General features: G+C 41.8%; 3 protein-coding genes across 4 annotated transcripts; 1 reads left to right on the top strand and 2 right to left on the bottom strand.

Annotated features, from left to right (window-relative positions):
* The first annotated feature begins 273 nt into the window (after window positions 1-273).
* On the top strand, window positions 274-4,410 carry LOC115676110 (putative kinase-like protein TMKL1). The gene is made up of 2 exons (XM_030598984.2): window positions 274-1,789; window positions 3,345-4,410. The coding sequence occupies exons 1-2, from the start codon at window positions 370-372 to the stop codon at window positions 3,983-3,985; spliced, it is 2,061 nt and encodes a 686-aa protein (XP_030454844.1). The 5' UTR covers window positions 274-369; the 3' UTR covers window positions 3,986-4,410.
* A 1,144-nt stretch (window positions 4,411-5,554) lies between these two features.
* Window positions 5,555-7,938, bottom strand: LOC115676194 (protein LATE FLOWERING). Its single transcript, XM_030599081.2, has 2 exons — window positions 7,741-7,938; window positions 5,555-6,308 (listed from the first exon to the last, which is right to left on the bottom strand). Exon 2 carries the CDS (start codon window positions 6,304-6,306, stop codon window positions 5,761-5,763), a length of 546 nt encoding a protein of 181 aa, XP_030454941.1. The 5' UTR covers window positions 6,307-6,308; window positions 7,741-7,938; the 3' UTR covers window positions 5,555-5,760.
* Window positions 7,939-8,085: 147 nt separating this feature from the next.
* LOC115676092 (sterol 3-beta-glucosyltransferase UGT80A2) lies at window positions 8,086-18,980 on the bottom strand. Of its 2 annotated transcripts, none has more exons than XM_056315147.1 (14): window positions 18,595-18,980; window positions 16,406-16,580; window positions 15,615-15,854; window positions 14,862-14,973; window positions 13,731-13,901; window positions 12,552-12,615; window positions 12,327-12,384; window positions 12,067-12,244; window positions 11,141-11,271; window positions 10,749-10,851; window positions 10,540-10,616; window positions 9,500-9,547; window positions 9,264-9,413; window positions 8,086-8,469 (listed from the first exon to the last, which is right to left on the bottom strand). In XM_056315147.1, the coding sequence occupies exons 1-14, from the start codon at window positions 18,963-18,965 to the stop codon at window positions 8,302-8,304; spliced, it is 2,046 nt and encodes a 681-aa protein (XP_056171122.1). In that variant the 5' UTR covers window positions 18,966-18,980; the 3' UTR covers window positions 8,086-8,301. The 2 variants fall into 2 exon arrangements, with proteins under 2 accessions (XP_056171122.1, XP_056171129.1); XM_056315154.1 differs by having other exon boundaries at window positions 15,615-15,837; window positions 16,406-16,593; window positions 18,595-18,743.
* Between the last annotated feature and the right edge of the window lie 1,109 nt (window positions 18,981-20,089).

Here is a 20,089-nt window from a genome sequence, read left to right as displayed (position 1 = left end):
GGGAAAAGCAAAACTGTGTTTGAAAATATCAAACTTTTCCATCCTCGACATCGTCATCACCGTTCGATCGCCATCAATTTTGCGGTGAAGGGTGGGGGGTTGGGGTGCGGGGCCCCACCCTTGTCGATTCAGCGGCGGGCGATGAATGAGGGTCATGCCCCGGTTTGCTGTTTGGAATCACATGCCGTCAAATCGAGGCCGTCCAATTGATGGACTTTTTGACATCAATCAACTCCCCTTCCCCCCCTCCCCATTTCAGTCAACACTGTGTCAGCTTTCCCCAGAAAGAAGGACCTCTCTCTCCTTGAAAACTGCAGTCCACCACACAAGCTACTTTCCTCTTTCTCTTTCTCTCTCTCTCTAAACCTGATGGCTTCCTCATTCATGGCGTTCTTGAGGCTTTACTGTCCCTGCATTGTGGTAGTCTTGCTCATTGCACTGCCTCCTGTTGCGTTTGCTCAGTTTTCTTCTTCTTCTTCTGATGTTGAGCTTCTGCTGGGGAAGATCAGAGCTTCACTACAAGGTGACGCTGAGAACATTTTGCTCTCTTCATGGAACGCTTCGGTGCCTCTGTGCCAGTGGAGGGGGCTCAAATGGGTGTTCTCGAACGGGACTCCTCTCTCTTGCAGCGACGTGTCGTCGCCCCACTGGGCCAACGCCTCCCTCTACAGGGACCCGTCTCTGCACCTCCTCTCCCTTCTGCTCCCGTCGGCCAACCTCACTGGCTCGCTCCCCAGGGAGCTCGGCGAGTTCTCGATGCTGCAGAGCCTCTATCTCGGCATCAACTCGCTGAGCGGGACCGTGCCTCTTGAGCTCGGGTACAGCTCCTCCCTCTCCGACATCGATTTGAGTGGTAATTTGGTGAATGGGGTTTTGCCACCTTCTATATGGAACTTGTGCGACAGGCTTGTCTCTCTTAAGCTTCACGGGAATTCCTTATCTGGGTCTCTCCCTGAACCTGCTTTGCCTAACTCTACTTGTGGTAGCTTGCAAGTTCTTGATTTGGGTGGCAACAAGTTCACCGGAGAGTTCCCTGAATTCATCACCAGGTTTCAGGGTCTGAAGGAGCTTGATCTTTCGAATAACATGTTTTCGGGTGTGATACCCCAGAGTTTGACTAGTTTGAACCTTGAAAAGCTGAATCTTTCGCATAATAATTTCACCGGGGCATTGCCGGTGTTTGGCGGGTCGAAATTCAGCGCGGATGCTTTCGAAGGAAATAGTGCCGGGCTTTGTGGGTTGCCCTTAAGTAGTTGTGGCGGGGGGTCCAGGATGAGCTCCGGTGCTATAGCCGGTATAGTGATTGGTCTGATGACTGGGGCTGTCGTTTCCGCTTCATTGTTCATTGGGTATATGCAGAACAGGAAGAGAAAGAATAGGGGTGAAAGCGATGATGAATTCGAGGAAGGTGAGGATGAGGAAAATGGAGTTAGTGTTGGCGGTGGCGTTGGCGGCGGTGGCGGTGGCGAAGGCAAGCTTATTTTATTTCAGGGCGGTGAGCATTTGACACTAGAGGATGTACTGAATGCGACTGGGCAAGTCATGGAGAAGACTAGCTACGGGACGGTGTACAAGGCGAAACTTGCTGATGGCGGGACAATTGCTTTGAGGTTGCTGAGGGAGGGAAGCTGCAAGGATAGGGGTTCTTGTTTACCGGTGATTAAGCAGCTGGGAAGAGTTCGGCATGAGAATTTGATCCCGCTTAGAGCTTTTTATCAAGGAAAGAGAGGAGAGAAGCTTCTCATCTATGATTATCTCCCTGTTAGAACGCTTCATGATCTGTTGCACGGTATGTTCTCATCTTGTTCCTGTCTTTTTCATTGAAATTTGTGATCTATAGTCTGTCCCGTCATGATTCTGAACTTGTGAAAGTAAGAAATCAGGTATAAAATCAACTACTCATTTAATATGTAAGTTGTCAAAACTAATTCCTCGTTCCTCTTTTGTACACATAATACACTCTGTCTAGCTTGGTGGCAAAAAACCAAAAGTGGATTTGTGATTAGTCGAAGAAAAAGTAAGTGCTTGCGTGCTTGCTGTCAATCTAGATTTACTTGGTCAATTAGTTGTCACTGATGATTCACGGGTTTTGGAGATAAACGGTTTTTCCAATATTAATCGATAAAAAAAACATTTACCACGAAACAGAGCATAATATTTTTGTTTACCATGAAAAGGACATTTACCATGAAACGCTGCACCCTACTCATGCCAAAGACTCATCCTTGTCTAGTGTCATGATTCTGAAACTTGAGCTCAAAGTTCATCAGAATGCAAAAGGGAAAAAGAGGCCAAAATCAGAAAAAAAAAGAAGCAATTCTAGAATCTGCAATTTGCAGGGCAAACTTTCTTGGAAATGCAAAACCACCCGAAGCAAAGCTCGACTTCCCTAATGCGATCTAGTGCGGCTGTTAAATTCTTCATCAGCTGAAGTGGGAGAGGTCCATGCAGTGTTATTTTGGCTAACTTTATCTCAGTAATTTTTTCGTAATGTATGGGCCTTAATCAATGAGTGGGACTAATGTCAGGCTTTTCTAGGCTTCGAGCCCCTGCTATTCCACCTTAGTTTGGTCCTATAGTCTTATGAAACTGATGTTCCATCACTAAAATGTCACCTTGTTTTACTGAGCATGCTTTTTTTTGCTTCCATCTGATCCAAGCAGTCTCATGATGGTAATAAAAATGTTGCACTCTCAAATTCGCTCTTTGTTGTTCTATTGCTATGATATGATGGCATCGCTATTTTGTTTTAGTGGAGTTTCTGACTTTTAAAGCTTGTCCTTGCGATGTTTCCTTTAAAAAAAGATAAATGATCTTTCTGTGAATTGTGAGAAACATTTTGGGATTCGGGCGCATTAGGAATACTTAGACTGTTTCAAGGCACCTAACAAAGCTATCGGCCTTTGATAGTTGACAAATGTTTCGCTGGTTCTGCCAGGCCCTCTTTGCCCCAGTAACGGAGTACTTGAATAATTAGGTTGCATGGAAGGGATTCATGGCAAATGCGGCAGTGTCCTCGGATTATTTTTAGGCATATTCTGTATGTGCTTGATCCAACTAGAGAATCGACTAACCAATGTTGAGCTTTTTTGGCGCCATTGGCATATGGAGTCTGAACTGGAATTAATGGATGTTTTTATAGCTGTGTATGAGTAGTTGCTATGATTTGAAGGATAGGACTATAAATAAATGCATCTTCAAACGGAGAGCTAATTTGGATAGGAAGCAAAAATGGGAAGTTGACATGATCTTTGAAACCCTTTGTGTGCAGGTTCTTATGTCAATGTTGTGTAGAATAAGTTTGAAACTGACGTAGCTATCTTAATCTTGATTATTGAACTCAGAAACAAGGGCAGGGAAACCAGTTTTGAACTGGGCCAGGCGTCACAAGATTGCGCTGGGCATAGCCAAAGGACTGGCACATCTTCACTCAGGCCTTGAAGCACCAATCACTCACGGAAACATAAGATCTAAAAACGTTCTCGTGGATGAATTCTTCGTGGCCAGGCTCACCGAGTTTGGGCTCGACAAGCTGATGGTCCCTGCCGTTGCTGACGAGATGGTGGCACTTGCGAAAACCGATGGCTACAAGGCGCCGGAGCTTCAGAAGATGAAGAAATGCAACTCCAGGACAGACGTCTTTGCCTATGGAATACTTTTGCTCGAGATACTAATTGGCAAGAGACCCGGGAAAAACAGTAGGAGCAGCGATTACATTGATTTGCCTTCAATGGTGAAAGTTGCGGTCTTGGAGGAGACGACGCTGGAAGTCTTCGACGTTGAGGTCATAAAGGGGATCAGGAGCCCAATGGAAGAAGGGCTCGTCCAAGCGCTGAAGCTTGCTATGGGGTGTTGTGCCCCGGTGGCTTCGGTGCGACCCACCATGGACGAGGTCGTGAAGCAGCTCGAGGAGAACAGGCCGAGGAACAGGTCGGCCTTGTATAGCCCTACCGAGACGAGGAGTGAAGTCGACACACCTTTCTAAGACTAAGATCTTTTGGAACTATCTCGTGATAAGTATTGACTTCTTCGGTTTATCTCGATATGGATTTTCTTACATAGGAGGCATTACTAGTTTTGTTGGTGATTTTCTTCGTTATAGTGAAGGCAGACTTATCATAGGATTGAAAGTGGTTCGTAATTGTAATGTAGCTTGCACAATGCATCTTTACTAGTTCAATTTTTTCATCAGAGTGGTTTGAAATGCTAGAGAAGGGCTTGGCTTGTGTGCTAGAAATTGCTCCTTTCACGTTACCGGGGGATAAAAGAGAGGGAATTGTATTTCTGGTCCTGGTAATTTTGGGGGGATTTATTGCTTGTTTGGTTATCATTCTAGTTCATGGCCTAATGTCCGATCGTGATTGGTGTAATTCAGTTTTGTCGAATTTCCATATCTAAGTTTTTCGGAAATTGCTAAGTGAGCACGGGACACATGATGTCTACTCGTAGAAATCACTAAAACAGGTTGTACTTCATTCGCCGTACTTTTTTGGGGGTGATCCATTTTATTCTTTTGGTTGGTCAATAGTGACAACGATGTGCACTCGTCGAATCTTTAGAGTGATTAGTGTGTCCTCGGAAAGGTCACGAAGAGCACGAACTAAAGATCGATTCAAACCAACTCAATTGACGCGGATTGCAGACACTGAGACTGGTTCCGATTTAACCTTTGAAGTTTGTGAACTTAAAGCGGGCGTAGAGTCCGAGCAAGCAAGCAATGCTTGATGAACGGCTCCTGGTGTGCCCATGGTATCTCTCAAGTTTCATGAACTATAGAGACTCCAAGAGCGAGTTGTGTTTATCATTGTTTTGAAGTCAGTGTCTTCATAATGCATTACTTTCAATGAAGTTTAGTCCTAAACCTTCGCCGAGGTCTGATTTACTCGATTCTTGACTTGTAAGAAAGCATATATTTTCTAGTTTCATGAATGACCCCAAGACCTAGAAAACACGGACTTTCTAATGATGCGGGCCAAAAAAAGAAATGGCGTGAGATATAAAGTAAGAATGCGATAAGTTAAAAGATCAGGACATCGAATCCAGACGAGTCGCGAATCGACTATAGAAAAACTACCCAGTCTTAACAATTTTGTGAATTAGGAAATAGTCTTCGACGCTATTCTGGTCTTTGATTTGCTACTATCCTTTATCATATGAAGATTCGCTTCATTTATTGAAGACAGAACGGGCTGTGTAACAAGTCTAGTATGGGAATGTGTAGTTTGCGTGCGCAAATTTTGTGATCAGATGCATACACAACGGAATGTTTCTTACCACAGATTATGCTCCACATTATTTTGCAGACTCCTTGAGCATCGCATCAACTAGAACATCTGGGAAGAAACTCGTACGGTTTTCATGTCTCTCTCTCTCTCTCTCTCTCTCTCTCTCTCTCTGATGCGTTTTGGATGACCTTCTTAGTTCTGATCACCAATGGTACTCTTCCTATATATTACCTGACAAGCTGATAGACCCCGGACTCTGCAAAAGTGGGGTGCTATGGGAGAATTCCTAGAACGCTGACAATGGAATTGAAAGCTTTGAAAGTACAAAGTCAACTGAACTATATGTTCTTTGCATTAATTGGCATAGAGGAGGAGTAGGTCAACGACTTATTTCTTCTAAAAAACAAAATGGGAACCCAACCCAACTCCTTCCAAGATCTCTCGAGAAACTGAAGCGCACCATGAAAATAAAAAAAAAATTGAATCCGCCAAAATTTCTCTCTCCGCTGCCCAAAGAAATCGGTCGTGGAGAGTTCTACAAATGGAGAGACAGATCAAGGTTTTTAGTTTTGTCATTGTCACGAGTCTCGAAGGCCTGATCTTGATCAGCTTCATGATGGGACAGGTTCCCTCCGTCGACGCCACCGCACCTCATGGCACTCCTTTGCCAGTTGAGCAAACTCGGGTCACTGTCTTCAGGACAGAACCCGCCGTTACCGGAGCAAACCCCGCCGTACGTGACGAGACCGCCAGCGTCGAACCTAGGTGCGGTGTTGGTTCCGAACATGTCCGAAGGCACCGCGTGGTGAGCGGGCAAATAATGGGCATGAGCGGAGACGGAAACGGAAGGGCTCAGGAGCCCTCCTACGTGACGGTTCTGAGAGAGGATCATGGGCGGGGTCGGGGGCGAGAAGTTTCTCGCTATGAATTCCGATGTCCTCTTGGCCTTCCTTGCTTGCGTCCTCTCTTTCTTGTGCGCGTTCTGGTGGCCTCCCAGCGCCTGGGAACTGTAGAACTTCCTCGAGCAGAACAAGCAAGGGAAGACCCTGCTGGAGTGAGCCACTTTCTCTTCATCTTCCATATCTGTCCGTGAGAGAGAAATGGAGGGAAAGAATTGATGTCAGATTGTGGGAAGGGAACGGAGTAACGGGGGGGAAGAAGTCAATGGGATATTGCGCGAATATGAGAATTCTCTTTTGGGGTTTAGGAGTAGGAGGAGAATGTGGCTGAACAGAGGGAATAAAGAAGTGGGGAGTGGGAACTGTTGGGGAGTGAGTGAGTGGACTTCAATAGCGAATGCGGTGTTTTTATAGGTGATCTGATGGAAGAAGAGTGGAGAAGAAGTTCAGAGGGACTTTGAGAGAGAGAGAGAGGGAGGGTTTTGGAAAACGGGAAGCGTCTCTGAGTGAAGATAATTTAATAAGAGAGGGGAAGACACAAGTGAGGGTTATGGGCTTGGGAACAGAAGAGATAAGTCTGTGAGAGAGAGAGATTTGTGTTCATGAAGACCGTTTCTGCATGATGAAGTGGATTGGTGGAAACAAATGGTTTTTGGATTGGGAAATGGCATCTCCATCTCTCTCTCTCTCTCTCTCTCTCTCTCTCTCTTCACCTGACAGCACATCTTCTTTGTTTTGACTGTCATGGGCACTTGGTGTTTTTTCTTGAGCTGATCAGAGAGTTGTAATGTTAAAGCTGTATGAACTCCCCATCTCTCAACGCTAATTTCCCCATATCCATGCCCTGGTTTTAAAGGAGGAGGGGAGGTACGACTTTAATCATTTTTACCAAACTTCAAGAATAATCAATTCGCAGATTGGTCGAATGACCCCTCATCACCCCCCTCCATAAAGATAAAATTTTCCAAGTCTTCAAAGAGAGAAAATAAAGAGGCAACAATTCTTGACTTCTTTCTTAAATCCACAGGGGGGGGGGGGGGGCCCTCGTGTCTGTCCACGCTCTACAGAAGTGGCGCCGTGAGACTGCGAGTGATAGAGAGAGATACAGAGAGAAAGAGAGTACGAAAGAATGGGGGAGTCAGACCATCTCTGACGACGACGGGGGCTTTGAGAAGAGATCCGACGGCCAATGTTGGAACATTGAGTAAGCTAAAAGCTACCGTCAGTAGAATCCTCTGCACTTGGTCCTTCTCTCTCTCTCTCTACTGTGTCTACTTGCGGGACTTGAGATATAAATGATTGGGGGGGGGGGGGGGCAGAGAGGGAGACGAGTTATGGGACTGCAAGAGCAACTGGTTTCTGCACGCCCTCCATCTCCACCACCGCCATTCCTGCGTCGAATTTTTGTCCCCATGCATCATGGCAATGCATGATGCAACTCACTTCGTTCCGCCCCGCCACCTGTTTCAGTACACGTGGCCACGGCTCAAGAAGTGGGTTTCAAGATTTTAGATTCTATTGGAGTTTTCGGAGCTCAGAAAGAATCCAACTGACGTGCCATGAACTCAGCAATCTACCCAGAGACCCCCCTAAAAAGGGAAAGACAAGAAGCTTACCTCGACCTCCTTGCTTCCATCCGTTTGATGCCTTCAAAGTCCAAACCCCCTTGGGCTTCTGCTCTGATCTGCAATCTTTCGGTGTTATGACATCAAGCAGGTCTTTCGAGAAATCATGGGGTGCACAAAAAGGTGAAAGACATCGATCGTCATCATTTCCTCAGATGCAAGAAGCAATGACGATGCGCCCGTGTAATCACGTCCAGGTGCATCTAACCAAGGACCGCCACTCGATTTTGAGGGGTATCAATGGAGGTCGGAACGGGAACATCTCAATCCACATATACAGAGACGCAAAGAAGATATCCAGAGATGGGAAGTGCATGGACGACGATGCAAGAACCGTTTTGCTCCCACCGAATATTTACTATAGTAAGAATAGGAATAATTACAACAACAACAAAAGGGACTTGAGCCCTAAATCTGTACAAACGAATTCATGACTATGGGCTAGTAGTTTCCGTTGCTAAAAAGGCATTGGGAGACCATACTCTTGCGGGAGTGCTGCTAAGAAAGCCGAGATCCAGAAGTGAGCACATAAAGAGATTGGCCACCGTCAATTCATGCGCAACCAAAGCATCTACTGAAAGAGAAGATGCTTGAGTGTGGTGGCTCGGGCTCTTGAACGGGTGTTCGAGGGGGCAGATGCTTAAAGAATGCTTTCACCGCTCCAGTCACCCCATCCTCGTTCTCCATGTCCTTTGCAAGCTCAACTGCGCGCTCTTTGACCTGGCATTTTTCTCAGATAAGTACATTACAAAATCTGTTTCAGCATCTAAAGACATGGCAGATATCCACTTCCTTCCGCAGACATTCGCATGCACCAAACATCAATAATTTCCTGTCATAGATTCTTTTTCAAGAAAAAGCTTTCTAAACATTGGAAATGGAAAACAACTAATTGCTACGTTTCATCGTCTCTGTGGCTGGGTGAAAAGGACAGTGGATGTGAGATTTGACAGGAATAAGAGCACGAGGAAGATTAGCTTTCTACTCAACAAGTTTGCATGTTTCTCATGAGGCATCCAACCTACAAGAGCACCTAAAGTTTTCTCACCCACAGAGGGAGGACATTGGTGGAATTCCGTTATTCAAAGATACAAAGATATCACACTAATTGATCAGGCTGCCTTCGGTCCCAGTTTAGGCTCGTCTGACTGAATATATCGTACAAATCACAAAAAACCTACAATTCACTGGACAAGCTTGAGCAAAGCGAATTTATCAAAGACCTCTCAACATAGCTAGGATGCAAAACTAAAGTGCGTGTTTTTTAAGGCTTTAATACAATTTACAGTAATTTGGCGCTTCAATAAATGTTCTACGCCTGATAATTGAGCATTGAAATTATGCTCGAGCTCAGTACACCCACACCTCTAACTTAAATTAATTTTCGTTTTGTTTGCTGGATATAAGTTAGAGCTTAAACTTATAGACTTGCCAGATCCTTGAAAAAGATAAGATCATCCCATTCAGCCACAGAACTGATTGTATCAGGCAATATGAAAAAAATTAATTCTTACCTTGGGATCCAGCATAAACTTTATTGCATCAACCAATTTGGGAAGTGAGAATTCCTCTACTGGTATTGGCAGGGGACCTACACCTCTGGCATGTACTCGTTCTCCCCAGAAAGGTTGATCACCAAAGAAAGGAACAATGGTTGTTGGGCACTGTATAAGGTAAGAGAATGGATTAGCTATTATCAAGCAAAGTTCTATGTCAAACTAAACTGATTAATAAATTCTGAAATGCTTACAGCAGCTTTTAGACCAGCAGCTGTTGTTCCGGCGCCACCGTGATGCACCTGAAATGATAAGGAAAAAAATCAAGGGAATGGCGAGTGAGTCGACAAACTCTGCTCTGTAAAAGGAAAACAAGTAGATCTGCCCATGAGAAGGCATAGAAAATTCCACAGTTTCCAAGATATTGTAATGAAGAATCTACAACGTGAATCTTATCAGCTTGTAGAACTTGTAGCAACATAAATCAAATATACCAGATGAATACATTTTTGGGTGATATGAGGAGTTCGACTACAAAGACAATAGCTCAGGGCAGCAGGTTCAGCAACACTCTTCAGTCATGGTAGTAGTAAAGTGGCAAACAAAACAGGAAAATTGCATCTCAAGAAGCATAAATCTCGAATTTCGTCATATTTTAATGTGATTCCATTGTTTTCAGGAGGCCAGGCCAACCAAGTAAAGCCTTAATCCACTTTAACAAATCTCTCAGCATAAAAAGTCTATGGGGTGAATTTCCGGGAGAACATCTGACTTGCATCTGCAAACAGTTGAAGTCAAAATAAGAGGAAACTCAATGGAGGGTTCTCAATAAAGATAGAGAGGGTGGCTCAATATTTGGATAGCTTTTCACTCAGCTCCCAAAAGGCAAATGAAACTTTATCCCTATTTGGCATGACTCTTTGCACAGGGAACTTTACTTAAGAATTTATCAGCAATCATTAAGAGGAAGTGATTAGCTTTGTAGCATCTTTTGCTGAACAGAGAGTAGGTTGGATTGCCAGATTCTGTACATATACTTAGTTGAGCATATATTTATAGGGCAAAAACTAAGGTGGTATCAATCAGCTACACAAACATCTATATAGGCGGTATCAATTTGGCCTCAATGGTGGGGCCAAAAACCAGGTCTAAAATCAGAAGACAGAACTATAAGGACATGCGTGAAGCCTGTTATATCTGACAGAAAAAACAAGTATTAATGCAAAAGCATCCCTGCATTTCTACGACTTATGCAGCCTACAAAATAGAAAAGGAAACAACATGCAATCCTCACCACAGCCTTGCACTGTAAAAAGAGCCAGTCATGAGGGCAGTTGTCCAACAGGTATATAAAGTCCTTTGGTTCTGCCACTGAAATATTAACAAGAAATGTGATTTCAACAAGCAGGTGGACCACCATTGTAAGGTAGCGATTGATGCTATCAGAAAACTCTTACAGAAGGCTGTAACATAGATGATGGAGCCAAATGGCCAACGACTTACAGTTTCCAAGACCACCCCATCCTTTGTTGATGATGCCCCTCTGTCCAGTTTCTTCCAATGCTGTTACAATTATCTGGGTCATCTTTTCAGGCTCTTGAACAGGCTAACATGCACAAGACAAAGGTAGAAATATCAGGTCAGGAAGTTTGGCCCAAGGATTCAACTTCCAAAAAATGATAAACATAGCACAACTCAAACTATTTGAAGAATAGGTTATTTAAAAGATATCATCTAAAACAATATTTATCCATTAAATACCATAACAAGTCAATAATGAGGGTAGGAACTCCCTCAGTTATATGATGTGCTACTCTGAATGAGTGTCATGGAGGATAGTTTCATGGGAAAACGACAAAAGTAATAATTAAGGAATGAAAAGGAAATAAACTCACAAGGCTACCAAACCCAATATATATAGGCTTTTCACCAGCTTGAAGCCACTTCACAAGAGGCTCAGGAGGTTGATAATTCGAGGCAAGATCAAGGAAACAAAAGCCAACCACGTCAACTTTGGGTCCCCAGTCTGCAAATGAAACAAGGCAATGTCAAGATTGATTACAATCATTCCTAGGATCATCTTTCAGGTCATATAGCATTTCTACTCTTCCAGTCATTCAGCCAAAAAAAGAGGACATTCATTCTGCATGAAATTGATACAGAAAAGCAAGGGAGCCCTTTCAGATTCATTTAAAGTCTTGTGAAAGCCAAGTAGTAGACCTTCATTATCAGATAAAGTTTCAGATAAAAAGACGATAATTTGTTGAATAATGTACAAGATCACAAATAGTAGATGTCAACGATACTTAAAAAATCATATGAAGAGAGGGAAGGTGGGGTTTGGGGGGGGGGGGGGGGGGGGTGGGGGTGGTGGCGCGGGGTGTGGTGCGCTTACTAAAAGAAGTGTAATAAGGCATATGACCACAAAAAGTAAAAAGGCATCCACCGGCTTAGGAAAAATGAAAGAGATTCAGAAGTCCAATAAAGAAACAAGCAGGACCAACTATGTGCCCACACACCAGAATCCCAGCATAGATGTTCATTTAAAAGGACAGATATAGAACCTAAACCACCGTCAGCCACAGCAAACACCATAAAATTAAGGATATATATTGCTAAGTATGACACTAAACACATGATTAAAAAGATAAGGAAAAGACAGCATGCAGGAAGCAACAAATCTTTTTCAGTTCAACAATTACTCTATTTGATAAGAATTACAGCTAGTGGCAGCAACGAGTGAGGTGATCCTTCCTTGGAGTTCATCAAGCAATCACCAAATCAAGTACTAAAGATGCAAATTACAAATGTAATAAACCACCTTTTGGTTTGGGAACGAGGTGAGGGCTCCATATGTATCCATGAGGCACGTCACTATCAGAGCCTTGTGAACCACTCAAATATGTGACAGGACGAAGCTTTAACTTCTTCTTCCTAACATCATTTATCATGTCCCGTATGCCAAGCCAAATTAAGGAATCGACAATCTGGTAGGACAGCTGGTAATTCCACAGAAGGTAAATGTTAGCTTAAGATAACGAGAAAATATAAACCAAAGGTAATGACAATGGATGGAATTACTCTGTATCCAGCTTGCTGCTTGACGCGAGATAGAGGATGTGGGAATTCGGAAGTTGGTCTGGCGAAAAATGATGCAATGAAAGCACGAAATTAGGTCAGGAAGCTTCTAAACCGTTTTCTTGAATAATGACAAACAGAAAGTGAAAAGGCATCAACTAAGATCCCGTGAAAAAAGTGCAGAATATGTCAAAATAGACTACTTAATGTAACTCAAACAAGACTTACGTCCATGGCATAGTAAAAAATATATGAAGTGGTACTTTTAAATGTTCCGCCACATGAGTATGCCCTAAAGAAGCATTGACCAGGTTAGACAATTCAATAAAGTATAGGAATCAATAAAACCAAATCATAAGTTCTCTATGCATGTAGAACTGCTCCATGCAGTAGATTGATAAGCATTATAACCCATGGCAATGCATTTCATTGCAGTAGATAGCTGCAACAAGAAGAACTCAAAGGCTGGGTCAGGAAGATGACAAAAAAAGAATGCAGTTTGCTAGGGACAATATGTACATGTGAAAGAAACCCATCATGAACCGCCATGCCGGATAATCTGCGATAAGGCCAACATTCATAGTCTCTGTCAATGAACCGTCCCTCAAGAAACAGCATATACACGTACACGAGAAAAATCAACAAATGATTTAAATGAAACAAGTATCTTATAAAGTTGTAGACGCAAATGTTTCAGCAGGGAAGCTAGAGTAACTCTTTAGTCTGATATGCCAAACATTTACGCCATTACAATATGCATTCTGATTCAAACAGAATCAACAAGGTACACATCATTTGTCCTTATACATACTCGTAAGCCCATATCCGGGAACAATTTCAAGCAAAATCTATAACTACCAACTCATTGGCAGCTGGTGTGATTCGCAGAGTAACTCAACAAACCAGAAATGAGGGCCATGAGTAGGAATTGAAACATGCACAATCTTAGGAATCCCAGAGTATCATAATCATCATGTATCCAGCAAAAACTTAGAACTTATAACTAGAATCAATAAACTTTTCCAACACATAAGTGGAATGGTAGTAGCCATTTTAGCATCCTTGCATGCATCATACATCCTAAGTTTTCACAGATTTTGTGATATTCAGAAAAAAGTGAACTAATATATCCTTGATGAAATCAGACTAATATATGTCAAAATTCTCCACTAAAATGTCACCAGGAACCTCATATTTAAAGAAACAGCTCAAAAGCACATAAACTATACAGCATTTTCCTTCTTCACAGACCAATAAAGACGAATATTATAAATCGCCCAATAAAAAGCACATAAAGTTCAAAGCTACTAGTCAAATCTGCTACAGTAACCAAACAGAAAACAAAAGCATTATATGAGGATACTCACAACAGTAAAAGATGATGAAATAGCTGTGACAAGATCTAACCATATGCTGGGGGATTGGCAATGATGGCATCTGCTTTGAATGGAATGCCAGAATCAATATCTGGGTCCTTGCAAGCTGGAAGTAAAGAATATATAATTTCTTTCATTTGATTACGCTGAATTGGTATCTCTGAAGGCCCTGATGGCAAAAAGCCCTTGTTTTTAACCATGTCTGCTCAATAAAAGTAAAGAAAAATCAATCGAGGAGAAATTGGAAGAAAATATTGAATCTATTGACAGACTTAGAAAACTCAAGTTTGATGAAGTAACTCCACTTACTACAAGAGTTCCAGTTCAAAGCCATCTCATCCAAGAAAAAACAAGTTTTCTTCCTCCAATATTTATGTTTTTTAACATAGATTGATGAGAGGAAATCTAATACCAAAATCAAAATAGAATTTCAAGAAACTTTGAAATGTTGCTCTTTTATGTACTATGCTCTGCTCTTACAAAACAATTTGGTTTCCTCATACATGTCATGCATTATTTCCAACTGTAGAGCTACTCAGGATTGACAACAAAAGTAGAAACAGAGACTTATACTTTTGCAAATTCAACCACAATATGAGCCAATAGCCCATTTTACAAAGTCCAATGAATAGATACCAAATTCCACTTTTATGCTCGCTTTGCTAGAGCACACAACAAGGAATGCATCATATGTTAAGCTACCATATGTTAAAGTACAACATATCTATTCTATAGGTTAAAGTACTTGGAGATATGCAGGTTAGGGAGAGGCAGGGAAGGAGGAGACCAAGATGTCCCAGAGAAAATTTAAGTCAAGGATCTCCTCTGAGACATCTAATGTAGGAAAACTATGCCCAGCACACGAGGAGAAAGCAAAGTATACAACTACGATATATTGTATGCATTCAATCCCCATGTTCCATTAAGAAATGCTAAATAATTCCTAAGCCACAACTTAGTCAATTTAACTGTTTCCTCATACTAAACATCAAATATGTTGAAGAAGATTTACCTTAACAATACAAGTCCAAAAGAACAGCAAGCAAATACAAATTGATTACAGAAACTAAATCTACTCAGTCAAGTGCACTGTCCTCCTATGAAATATCATGATTCTGCTGAACAGCAAACAGAACATGAAAGAAAAGTATGGAGTACTTACAATTAGCGAGAACTTTCGGATCTCCTCCTAAAGGGAAAAACTCCAACCCAGAAGTTAAAACAAACTCTTTAAAGTTGGCATGAGTCGCCAATCTAACACGATGGCCATAGTCCTGCATACAGATGTTGTACAAAACAAAAGTTCGACAATACTGATCAATGGGATAGCACAAAATTGACATAATCCCGCTTCATTCAGTGACAAACGAGCAGCCCCATCTTCCAGATTATTCGTGAAAGTTTATAAGAATAGGAAAGAGAGGCAATCCATGAGGATGATAAAAAAACCAGTTATGTTAAGGAAAAATAAAATACTTCTCATAAATTAAGGCTGCTCCTTCTGCGACAGCCAATTTTGCAGCGACTTTACCTCTATGCTTCAAATTCTAATTGGGGAGGACCACATATTCTAATTCATCTATAGTAGCATCAAAAGGAGAAGAAAAATTCACAAAGTCTCCGAATTCGTCAAAGAGTCTCCCACAAGGGAGGTCCCGTTCTCTCATTACTCTCACCATTTAGAATTTACTTGGAGTTGACAGCTCTGCATTGCTTTCCAACGAGTCTAATAACTTATATGGTGCCTCAGATACCAAACTCAAATGTATATGTCCACAATCTTCAAAAGACACATTTAACCTTTTGACATATCCAATTCAAAATTTCCCAAATTTGCTGATCAAAGAGGGGTAGGTATCATAAAATCAAATGATCAATTATAAGCCCCCGAACTAGAAATACACAAGCTGTTCACCTGCAAGCGTTTGCCAATAGCAACAAAAGGCTGCACATCTCCACGAGTACCCACAATAAGCATAACTATCTGCAAGGGCGGTATGTACTGAAGGTCCATGGCATCAAGGGGCTCATCATCAACAACTTCATCGCAAGCATCTTTGGGTCGAACATCAAGAGATTGAGCTTGAACATCAACTGGAACTTCAAATTCCACAGTTCCATCTTTCACAGTAGCTAGTCTGCTCAACAGTTGAAGCTGCACATTTTAACACTCGAATGAAAATCTCAGGTGCATGATTTAGAATTAATGAGAGCAATACACTACGTAATTTCTGAGTACACATTTAGAAAACCATTTTTATAGAATTGTCAACTTGGTCACTTAAGCATTGGCTGCACTTTACTTCACACCTACTATGTAAAAGTGAAGCATAATAACTTTCTCTGAAACATGACTGATTTTCCTTTTCCGGCTGGAGTAGTTTACCGCATAGCATCTATTGTTGACTAAGTTTTAGCTTAAAACCTCTGATGAAAATTGACAATGCTAGACCTTTTAAAACTAAAACTGACAGTGATAAATCTCAAAAGGTACAGAGGTTTTCCCATTTCCATTTGCATAATAGACATAGCACATTTACTTTCCTCATAGGAAGAAGTCAAATTCCTTCTGGAGATAAATGAAAGTAGCCATGAACAGAAAGGTCCCCACTTGCACTAATAACAGAAAGCAACAAGCATACCACAAAATGAACATTCTCCCAATAAGCAGACCAAAAAGAGCGACGAATGGCACAGAAATCATACCTTCTGCTGGACAGGAATTTTGTCATCAAAAATTTGGGCAGCTTCCTCAGCAAGTATATTAGGGGCCATCGGTTTCTCAGTCTTCGCTCTTTCCAACCTGACCTGGTTTGAAGTTGATTCCTCTCCTTCAGAACTTAACCTTCCCACAGGCAAGGTGTTTACTTTAGACATTATCCTGTGAGAAAATCCTGAAAGAAGTTCAGATATACCATTAACAGATCTTACTCCTAAGCATAAAAAGGTAATTTCACTCAAAGATAACCAATTCTCTTCAATAGGGTGAAACCAGAGAACACATTCCAAATTCCTATTTTCAAGCTTTCAATAGAGGTCACGTACTCTTCAGTTCAAAGCATGTGATGCGATTACTGAATTTTGATGCAGAGAAAATAATTCCTCAAAAGCAGGCCATAACTGAGAGTAACATCAAACGTGCTTAACAAATATAAACATGGATACTGACAGAACCAAAACAAAGATAAGCACCAGATCTGGAAGCTGCCAAATTTCAGAAAAAGAAAATTCAACATTCGGAAGAAAACTAGAAAAATGAAAAGCATCTCTTCTAGCTTGATGAAACTAAACAGAATAGCATATATTCTTTATCAGAGAGAAGTTTTCTTTTCCACAAAAAGAAGCAACACTCCTGCCACCAAGTCGTGCCAATTTTTTCAAGTATTTGCCCACATGAGACCAATATAAGACAATTATATGGAAATGCATTGGCATTTTGCAATGACATTTTATAGCTGTGTGAAAACAAAAAGAACATAGAAAATAAAAAGAATTGTTTGATAATTTACGTGGAAGAAGCTATTTTTTAACTCACATTCAACGATGCAATGCAAGAACTTATCAAAAAAATAGTACAACGCAACATTACACCATAATAATAATACCACCGCATGACAAATATGAGCTTTCTCAATCGCAACTCAAGACACTCTCAGACTTCTGCTTCTTTTCTTTCTGATCACGCTCGCATGTTCACACACATAAAAGACAATCCTTTAACTATATACACATGATAGTTTCTTATCAACACAAAGGGACAAATACACTTGATGACTCTTCCATTATTTCTCATCCACACTCACGCGTACTCACACCATACACCTTCTCCCATAAGTACCAAGGTTGGACTCTCAAAGGGACTCAGTGGAATCTTCTGCTTATTACACACGCACACACTCGAAGAAGACCTCAGCTATTTATAGAGAAAAGATGTTCTCGCATGCCTACAAAATCTAAGATTTTTAATTTGGACTCTCAGTGCACTTCATGAGGCCGAGAGCGATCCTAGGAAAATAGCTTTCATGTGTGAAAAACATTCGCCGCAAATTCCATATCGGTGTTGATATGTATTCTAAAAAGAATAACAACCACATAGAATATCCCGGCAAAATTTGCCCTTTTTGCACTCCACATCTCTGATGAGCTCATCCAAACCATTGCTCATTTCCACCATTACAAATATAGTAGAAAGTTGCATGTCAAAGTAACTCTTTGATTGACTGTTGTAAGCTCACTCGTCCATGTTGGTTTCGAACGAAGGAGGACAGTGTCCCGCCTCAGAATCAAGCACAAAGAAACAAGACTTACGATTAGATGACACAAAAGTAACCCCTTGCTATATTTTCAACCATTTCGTTTATTTTGTTGGCACGGAAGAAATACGGCAGGTGTGTCCATGGACAATGCCGCTTGGACGGTCTAATTTCTTCCTTTAAAGAATCAGTGACAACTTAATCGAGGTTGACAGTCACTTATTCTCTCAAGGTATTAAGTCACTTGTCATTGCTCGTCATCCAGTTGTCTGTTATATGAATCTTAATTGATACCCGAGAAATCAAGTCGCAACTTTCCAGTAGAATAGCCTATACAATGAATCTATCAATGTCATTTCGGAGCACGAGCAAGTATAAGGAAGCCTATCAATCTCACGACGCCGTAACACAGCAAACAGTAAGTCCGAACCAAAGAAACAACCACCATCAGCATCAGATAAAGGAGGCTCTCCACCGACACACTTCCAAAATCGAGCTCGCGAAACCCGCGCTCCTCCAGCAAACAAGAACCACGGCCGAGATTCTCCTCCAGATTCCTCAACACGGTACAAAAAATCACACAAGCAACTTAAAAATCACCGAAACCGATTCCAGGCTCGAGAGGGAGCATCACGAACCCACCTGGAAAACCGCCTTCGCCGTCGCTCGAAGCCTCGGCAGCACCGGCGGCCTCTCCATTGTCCAGCTGCTTGCCTCCTCCGCCGCCGCCGACGCCGCCGCCGCCGTTGTCCGTCGCCGGAGCTTCGGGCGAGCTGGCGAGAGAGCTCCGGCGGCTCCCCGGCGATTCGGACATCGCAGCCATCGCCGACGCCGCCGCCGCCGCCGCCGCCGCAGCCGCAGCAATCTCCGGCGCGGCTCGATCCCGATGCTCCAGATCCAGCGGAGATTCTTCGCAGCGAGAGAGAGAGAGAGAGAGAGAGAGAGAGAGAGAGAGGCGAAGTTGGCGTCGCTGTGCGTGCTGGCAGTGAGACGGGGGCCGAGCGGTGCTGCATTTAGAAGCGTCCTCGCGAGTCGTCAGCGTTAACTGTCGGATTGAAGGGGGAGGGGGGGCAATTTGGTCAATTTGCCAACCCTGTCTCTTTCTTCGGTACTTCCTTGCCTGTAAAATAAGATTTCGACCAAAAAAAAGGATAGTAAAAATGAGGGGCAAATTGTTTTTTTGGTGATTTCATTTTTTTTATTTTTAAAACCCGTCATCGTGCACGTTTGGGGAGTAACTGCCCCCCATCGAAAGCTACCCTGTCTCGAAAAAAAAGAAGAAAAACCACCCCTATGCAATTACATCATAATTGCCATTTTAGACTTTATTCTAGCAAATTTAGACTCCGTTTGTTTTTCGAAAAATGAAGGACATGAAAAATATTTTCTCGAAAATGATTGCTATAGAAAATGCGTTTATTATAGACAACAATTTATGTCTCGATATTTTCATCAACAATGAAAAGTTTTCTCGTTTGTTTTTTTTTTGCAAGCGATGTAAGCGATCATTTTCAAATCATTGTTTTTCCAAGAAACAAACGGAGGCTTTTAGCGTGGACAACGTCGTCATTAATTTTTAAATTCCTTTTACCTGATAATAGAAATAGGCAGGTTTGAAATTGAAATCGAGATAGATGTCTGCGTGTAAATTTATATAATATGCTCATTGTACTACTTATATAACACGCTCATGAGTTCTAGACATTTTGTGTTTATGAACGACGCCTCGTGTCTTGATCTCAAACTCGCTTGAACCAAGTAATTTTACTATCGGGCATTTTTAGAATAAACCCTCGGTTCAAATTAGTATTTTTCCCCAAATTGAAAATCTAGTTTTATTTTTCAAAGATTTAGAAAAAAAAAAAGTTAAAGTTGACTGACTTCACTGTGGATGTACTAGTTACGTGTAGAAATGATATGATGTACTCGAATAAAATGAAAATCAAAAGATTTTTTTTTTGGTCAAAGAAAATCAAAAGATTTGAAAAATAAATTTCTTAGGGTAAAAAAACACACGAACAAAAGTAAGTGATTTGTTATGCTTCCAAATCAAGTGGACCACGCTCTTTGGACTTCTAGCTCCATCCAACTCAAATTCAAATCCTTCTTTGATTTGACTTTTGGCTTTTACTTCAAC

The sequence above is a fragment of the Syzygium oleosum genome, unplaced genomic scaffold (genome assembly GCF_021117445.2).
Source record: "Syzygium oleosum isolate NSW1041296 unplaced genomic scaffold, Sole_v2.1 Sole_v2.01, whole genome shotgun sequence".
In the NCBI taxonomy this organism is placed as follows: Eukaryota; Viridiplantae; Streptophyta; class Magnoliopsida; order Myrtales; family Myrtaceae; genus Syzygium; species Syzygium oleosum.
The sequence above is the reverse complement of the archived record's forward strand: the minus strand, read 5'-3'. Positions and strand labels throughout refer to the sequence as shown.

What these genes read in the sequence shown, in the direction of transcription:
- LOC115676110 (XM_030598984.2), top strand. Translation starts at nt 370, where the DNA reads ATGGCTTCCTCATTCATGGCGTTCTTGAGGCTTTACTGTCCCTGCATT. An exon ending in GCTTCATGATCTGTTGCACG is followed by an intron (nt 1,790 to 3,344) that starts GTATGTTCTCAT and finishes TATTGAACTCAG; the next exon opens with AAACAAGGGCAGGGAAACCA.
- LOC115676194 (XM_030599081.2), bottom strand. Translation starts at nt 6,306, where the DNA reads ATGGAAGATGAAGAGAAAGTGGCTCACTCCAGCAGGGTCTTCCCTTGC.
- LOC115676092 (XM_056315147.1), bottom strand. Translation starts at nt 18,965, where the DNA reads ATGCAGCACCGCTCGGCCCCCGTCTCACTGCCAGCACGCACAGCGACG. An exon ending in AAATTCCTGTCCAGCAGAAG is followed by an intron (nt 15,855 to 16,405) that starts GTATGATTTCTG and finishes TAAAATGTGCAG; the next exon opens with CTTCAACTGTTGAGCAGACT. An exon ending in CTATTGGCAAACGCTTGCAG is followed by an intron (nt 14,974 to 15,614) that starts GTGAACAGCTTG and finishes ATCTGTATGCAG; the next exon opens with GACTATGGCCATCGTGTTAG.